At 45.6% G+C, this 7497-nt stretch overlaps 1 protein-coding gene and 1 pseudogene across 3 annotated transcripts in view; both read right to left on the reverse strand.

The window, feature by feature from the left end:
* The window catches only part of WDR35 (WD repeat domain 35), a 40613-nt gene extending 34343 nt beyond the window's left edge, over positions 1-6270 (reverse strand). For both annotated transcript variants that reach the window (XM_036434657.2, XM_036434658.2), the window contains exons 1-4: positions 6136-6270; positions 5183-5300; positions 3468-3539; positions 1853-1945 (exon numbers count right to left, since the gene is read on the reverse strand). In XM_036434657.2, coding sequence (XP_036290550.1) covers positions 1853-1945; positions 3468-3539; positions 5183-5300; positions 6136-6159 — 307 coding nt within the window. In that variant the 5' untranslated portion in view covers positions 6160-6270. The remainder of the gene's footprint in view (positions 1-1852; positions 1946-3467; positions 3540-5182; positions 5301-6135) is intronic.
* Positions 463-1748, reverse strand: LOC118717074 (annotated as a pseudogene). Its single transcript, XR_004987329.2, has one exon. The product of XR_004987329.2 is annotated as a glyceraldehyde-3-phosphate dehydrogenase-like (transcript).
* Positions 6271-7497: the final 1227 nt, after the last annotated feature.

Below are 7497 nucleotides of genomic sequence, written 5' to 3' on the forward strand. Positions count from 1 at the left end.
CAATAGTGGCACACCTAAATTAATCCTTCTCACTCTCTCGTGGACAAAAGGCACAAATTGTGAGCCAGGAGTCAGAGCTGAGATAAATCTGTATCCAAGGAAGAAAAGGAAGCTAACTGACTCAATAAAGGAAATGAATTATTGCCTTTGACTTCTTAATAAATGTGTTTTTATCTACTGACCTAACTCCAGTCACTGGCCACAGAGGAACTAATTCTTATTGGAAACCTGGAAAAGCAAGAGCTACCTCCAGCAGGAACTATTCTGCTAAGAGTCTAAGATAATTTTGGAGATAACCAACAGTCACTCTCAGTAGACAGTTCACTCTGTGGCTTTCCTAATACAAGGTCACAGTTCAAAGGAAATGAAGTTAAAGGGGAAAGTCGAGAGAAATATCACCCCTTACAGTCAGAATGAACTCCTGTTGCTGGTTAAAAAGGTCTATTTCTTTTTTTTTTTTTTTTTTTTTTTTTTTTTTTTGGCTGGGTACAGTGAACTTTATTGATGGTGCACGACAGACAAAGTAGGGCTTCCCACGCCCCTCCCCTTCTTCAGGGGTTCTGGGATGGAAACGGTGGTCAGGAGGTTCTCAGTGTGTCGGGGGACTGATCCGGGCAAGGACTCCCCAGCAGCGGAGGGCCTCTCTTCCTCTTGCTGGGGCTGGTGGTCCAGAGGGCTCTCACTCCTTGGTGGCCATGTAGACCATGAGGTCCACCACCCTGTTGCTGTAGCCAAATTCATTGTCATACCAGGAAACGAGCTTGACAAAGTGGTCATTGAGGGCAATGCCAGCCCCAGCATCAAAGGTGGAGGAGTGGGTGTCACTGTTAAAGTCGCAGGAGACAACCTGGTCCTCAGTGTAGCCCAGGATGCCCTTGAGAGGGCCCTCTGCTGCCTGCTTCACCACCTTCTTGATATCATCGTATTTGGCAGCTTTCTCCAGGCGGCAGGTCAGATCCACAACCGACACGTTGGGGGTGGGGACACGGAAGGCCATGCCGGTGAGCTTCCCATTCAGCTCAGGGATGACCTTGCCCACGGCCTTGGCAGCGCCAGTGGAAGCAGGGATGATGTTCTGGGCAGCCCCTCGACCATCACGCCACAGCTTCCCAGAGGGGCCATCCACGGTCTTCTGGGTGGTGGTGATGGCATGGTCTATGGTCATGAGTCCCTCCACGATGCCAAAGTTGTCATGGATGACCTTGGCCAGGGGGGCCAAGCAGTTGGTGGTGCAGGAGGCATTGCTGACGATCTTGAGGGAGTTGTCATACTTCTCATGGTTCACACCCATCACAAACATGGGGGCATCCGCAGAAGGGGCCGAGATGATGACCCTCTTGGCTCCGCCCTTCAAATGAGCCCCAGCCTTCTCCATGGTAGTGAAGACTCCGGTGGACTCCACAACATACTCAGCACCAGCATCACCCAATTTGATGTTGGCAGGATCTCACTCCTGGAAGACGGTGATGGGCTTCCCGTTGATGACAAGCTTCCCGTTCTTGGCCTTGACGGTGCCTTTGAACTTGCCATGAGTAGAATCGTACTGGAACATGTAGACCATGTAGTTGAGGTCAATGAAGGGGTCGTTGATGGCGACAACTTGCACTTTGCCAGATTCCATCGCAGCCCTGGTGACCAGGTGCCCAATGCGGCTGAATCCGTTCACTCCGACCTTCACCATCGTGTCTCAGGGTTGTGGCTGCTGGCACGGCACGGGAGGAAAGGCTCTCTGACGAACAGGAGGAGCAGAGAGCCAAAAAGGTCTATTTCAAAGACTCTATTTCCCCATTCAAATACTGCAATCCACAAAGTGGAGACTTTGTGAAAGATTTCATAAACTCTCCTAGCATACCTTTATAAAACATCCAAACAATGATAAGCCCATTTTGATCACTGGTAGTCAACTTCTGATATTGTTCATTCCATGTGACAACTTGAACACAACCTAAAAAAATGTAAAACAATTTAGAAACTACAAAAAAGGTATAATTAACTTCATGCATATTTTATAAAAAATCCAAAAGACCATGTTAAAATCAATACAGTTCCTGTCCAACTACCCACCTTAATATTAGTCAAAAATATTCATAGGAGCCTGGCCAGTATGACTTAGTTGTTGAGTTTCGACCTATGAACCAGGTCACAATTCCATTCCCTTTCAGGGCGCATGCCAGATTCTGGGCTTGATCTCTAGTAGGGGCTGTGCAGGAAGCAACCAATCAATGATTCTCTCTCATCATTGATGTTTCTATCTCTCTCACTCCCCCGCCCTTCCTCTCTGAAATTAATTTAAAAATATTTTTTTTAAATATTCATAGAATACAGTTACTATTATCACTCATTTTTTACAAGAATGAGTAATACTATTTCGTGTTTGTTCCTATTTCATGTCAACAAAGCACCTTTTACGGTCAGTTGGAAGAACTGCCAAATAGCCAATGACAGAAACAAATAGACTCCCAAAGACTGTAATGCCCGAAGGACATCATACTAAGTTACTTAGTTGTTTTGGGTTTTGATAATTATGCTATATTTAATGCTTTTTCTTTTTTTTGGGGGGGGGGAGGAGTGTTGTTTGTGATTATGTCCCCTAATCTTTCTTCTCCATTCCCTCTGTTTTCCATTCTATTATAACACACTTTTGAGCAGATCTTAAACCTCTGGGCTATATGGACAATTGACGTTTTTTTCTTTTTTAGTTTTTGTAATCCCTAAATATTTTAGTGTATATTTCTTAAGAATAAGGACATCTCTTTCATAAGTACATTACAACTTAGGAAATTTAACACTGATACAATATTATTCTCTAACCCACATTCCACATTCAAAATTTATCAATTGTCTAAATAAATATCCTTTATAGATACTTGTATTTCTCATTCCAAGATCCAATCTAAATTAATATTGCATTCAGATGTGCCCTGGCCAGGTGGCTTAGTTGGGTGGAGCGTGCTCCCGTGCACCAAAAGGCTGTGGGTTCAAATCCAGTCCCAGTCGGGCACATACCCAGGTTGCGGGATCGATCCCCAGTCAGGTCGCGTGTCAGTTAATGTTCCTCACATCAGTGTTTCTCTATCTCTGTCTCTATCACTCTCTCTAAGATATATATGTAATATATATTAGGTAAAGATTAAAAAAAAAACACAATCGTGCATTCAATTGTTGCATCTCTTCAATCTACTTTAATCTGGAACCATGGGACAAATTCTCAATACAGATTATGTCCTGTCCATAGACTGATATAGTATTTCCTAACTTATAAAATAACAGCTACTTTTTTTTCAGATTTATTGAGTATTTTGATTAATTGTGTAATGTAAAAGATGTCGAATGACTCTAGGCTATACTATGGCTCAACAGCAATGATTAAGTATTACCGTTATTGAAAATGATGACCATTCTGCATTAAGTAGATAGTTTGTAAATGCCTAAAGATGAAATGTGATTAAAAAAATTACATGACTTACCACTGTGACCGTCGAGATTCTGATTCATAGAAAGGTTATTGGGCGCTGCAAGACCCCGCAATTTTGCATCATCTAGAAAAACAAAAAACAGTAACAAAATCTATTACGGCAAATATGTAAGTTTATATGGTTTTGACATTTCTTGCTTTTTTTGAAAGGAGATCCTATTCATGGATGACATTAGAAATATTATTTTTAAGTATGCCTCATTCTAATCTATTTTCTCATGGTGGAAATATGGACAAGAATACATACACCCTTGCAAAAATATTATTCTGGGGAAATGTATACAAGAACATTGTTTACTCAGCCTATTAAATAATTAGTAATTATGATTATTACTTATTCCTTCCCAAAAGATCACAAATAAAAATACTGATGACATATAGATTGAAAAATCTAAAGCATAAGTGGGCTCAAAGAGCAAAGATTTTGGGAACTGGTTTTCACTAGACTTCGCAAAATCTTGTATTTATTCATTCGTTCAGCAAATATTTATTGAACATCTACACTGTGCTGCTTTCTTATTTTGTTATTCTTGATTACTAATCATACTATAGGTAATTTTAGAATACATCATTTCAGTAAGTTAATCTTCACTTAGAAAATCTGATTATTACATGTAAAATATAGCCTTTAAAAACTTTCAAATACAAATTTGAAAATACAAATCTATGAAAATCTTTAAAATCTGTGACAGTGGAAATTATAAAAGTTGATGCTAAAAAATTCTACTTTCACATAACACGTCTTAAAATATTATAAAAAATACTCTTGCCGAAACCGGTTTGGCTCAGTGGTAGAGCGTCGGTCTGCAGACTGAAAGGTCCCAGGTTCCATTCCGGTCAAGGGCATGTACGTTGGTTACGGGCACATCCCCGGTAGAGGGTGTGCAAGAGGCAGCTGGTCAATGTTTCTCTCTCATCGACGTTTCTAGCTCTCTATCTCTCTCCCTTCCTCTCTGTAAAAAATCAATAAAATATTTTTTTTTAAATACTGTTTACTCTGAAAGCAATGTGGTGGAAAAAAACTTGAGTTCCTTTAAAGTCACTACTTTGAATTATCCAGTTGCTGTCTTGGACAAGGCAAGAATACCCTTTTTTTTTTAATCCTCATATGACAGCATGTTTATTGATTATGGAGAGATAGAAAGAGAGAAACATTGATTTGTTGTTCCACCTGTTTATGCATTCATTGGTAGTTTCTTATATATGCCCTGGTAGGGAATTGAACCCTCAATCTGGTGTATCCCACAGGCTCTAACCAATTGAGTTCCCTGGCCAGGGCCATGAATGTATTTCTGAATGCAACTAAAACTTCCTGCATATGGTAGGCAAGATTTTAAAAGTATATGTAATATACATACATATGTGTATATATGTTTGAGAAACATCGCAGAAAGAAATTTTCTTTTAAGACAGTTAAGGAAACAAAAAACTTGAGAGATTAAATTACTAAATATCAAGAAGTCAAATTCTTTTTGCACTTTCCATCAATTACTTCAGCAAAAGCCATCTAACTTTTCAATATTCTCTGAACTTTAAAAAAAAAAAAACTCTAGAAAAAAACACTATGAAATGCTTGTGGTTTTGTTCCTCCCCTTTCAAAACAATTAAAATTGCATACTGGCAATAACATGGGCAAATCTCAGGCCAGTTTTCCATCAAGTTCAAACCAACAAGTTCAAACCTGTGGGCTTGCATTCCTTTACCTACCCGTCTGTGTCTCTAATTTCAAAACCTTCAGCAATCCATCTTCACCCCCACACGCTATGAATCCTTGGTCCTTGTTCCAAGATATACACTTCAGCTTCACGTTATTGGGGATGGCGATCTGAAAAGCAAGCAGAGCCGCTCACAGCTTTCTGCGAAGGAGGTGCAGAGTGAGTCTACAGGAGGGGAAAGGCTGAAGCAAGTCCCCCCAGACAACGGGTGCAGTCCCTGAACCGCCTGGGCGCTGGGCGCTGCCCGCGGGGAAAGAGAGAACGAAGTGCCCACCAGCCAGGGCACCGCAGAGGAGCCCAACGCGGGGCCGCCCGATGGGGTTTTAAAGGGGCGCGAGCTCTGAATGCCTACCATCCGTCCACATGCCCTTCCACATGCACACTTGGGCTCCCCTGTGGTCATTCTTTTTCCAAAGAATTTGGCACCTGGATCGGCAACAGGTGAAGGGACAGCAGGGAAGCACCCACGGATCCGCCCATCGGGCCCCGCCCAAGAGCCCAGCCTGGGCCGGTGAGGCAGAGCCTCCCCGGGGAACGGCTGGAGGAGTCCGAGGCTGGACCGGGAGGGATGGAGGAGGTTCAGCTGGACCGGGAGGGAGGGAGGAGAGAGGGAGGGAGGAGGTTCAGGCTGGACCAGGAGGAGGTTCTGGCTGGACCGGGAGGGATAGAGCAGGTCCGAGGCTGGACCCGGAGGGAGGGATGGAGGAGGTCCGAGGCTGGACCGGGAGGGAGGGAGCAGGTTCAGGCTGAACCGGGAGGGAGGGAGCAGGTTCAGGCTGAACCGGGAGGAATGGAGCAGGTCCGAGGCTGAACCAGGAGGAGGTTCTGGCTGGACCGGAGAGAGGGAGGTTGGAGGTTCAGGCTGGACCGGAGGGAGGGAGAGAGGGAGGAGACAGAGGCGGGCAGATGCGGGCCGGAGAGGCGGGGCGCCCCGGGAACACTCACCCGCTTGCTCAGATAAAAGAACATCCTGGAGGCCCGAGGGGACGAGAACTCTGTCCGGAGTCCCAATGGCCTGGACCAGCGGCTCGGGGAAGCTCCCGTCGCCCTGGCAACCGGCCGCTTCCGGGGCGCCGGGGACACTTCCGGTGTCGGCGCGCGCGGCTACCAGAGGGCGGTGTGCGCCTGCGCGGGGCCGCCATTGGGGCAGCGGGGCTCGTCGCTCTCCCCTAGGACCCCTCCCCCAGCGCCTGCCCCGGGGCCTCAGGGGCCCTCGGTCCCCGCGGCGCGGAGCGCACAGCCTCAGGGGCCGCTGGGGAGCCCGCGTGACGTGTCAGGGTCCATGGAGCGGGAAAGGCGCCCGTCGATGTTTGCGTCCTTTGTGAGCCCCAAAGCCCAGCATCATTGCTGCCTCCGGGAGGTCGGCGCCTTCGGGCGAATGAATCGGCAAACGAGCAGTTTCCCAAGTTTGCAAACCTTCCCTGGGGCCTCTGGGGACCAGAGAGCGCCCTGGAGCGATTTGGAGGTTGGCGTTTGCGTTCATTCTGATGATCCTGAACTTGTGCGCAGGTTACGCAAGCTGTTCCTCCAGCCCTTGCAAGGGTCCTTATAAAAACAGGTGCGGGCTTTGGGCCACCGCAGCATGTAATGGCCCCTGGGGCACAGCCCTCTCCGTTTTCAAATAGCGGAGGCATGTGGTATTTTGTCGCCTGGAGTCCACTGTTCAGTGTTCTCTTCTTCCTGCTTTATGCCTCTCCTCAATGCTCCTTTGTGCTTTTTGGATCCCTGGAAAGTTTTACAGAGTACCACTATTTGGACCCTAGAGCCAAAACTCATGAACTCATTGCCTCACACATTTTACCCCTCCGGTGTTCCCTTTAACCCAATTCTGTGGCCATTGATTTGCTGGTTTGTATAATCTATAATATAATAGCATGGACTGTATGCAACCGTAGCCAATTTCCCCACCTAGAGTCTTTTAACCTCTCAGGCAAGTAATGTGCAATCCTTCACCCGAGTCTGTGGCCTCACCCAGCACACTCAAGAATTGACAATGGATGGCTCAGTGGTTGAGCATCAACCTAGGAGGTCACTGTTTGATTCCTGGTTCAATTCCAGGTTCGGGCCTGGGTTGCGGGCATGCAGGAGGCAGCCAATCAATGGTTCTCTCTCATCATGAATGTTTCTCTCTCTTTCTTCCTCTCTGAAATCAATAAAAATATAATTTAAAAAAAAAAAGAATTGACAATTGTCCTGCTGCTTTTCTATCAAATATAAACTCTGGCTGACATCATATCTCCTTCCTAAAATGTCTTTCCTGTGGTGCCCTACTCTAAGCAAGCCAAAATGCTTTCTGGGCCCAACCAT

Source organism: Pipistrellus kuhlii, unplaced genomic scaffold, assembly GCF_014108245.1.
Source record: "Pipistrellus kuhlii isolate mPipKuh1 unplaced genomic scaffold, mPipKuh1.p scaffold_m20_p_13, whole genome shotgun sequence".
Classification (NCBI taxonomy): Eukaryota; Metazoa; Chordata; class Mammalia; order Chiroptera; family Vespertilionidae; genus Pipistrellus; species Pipistrellus kuhlii.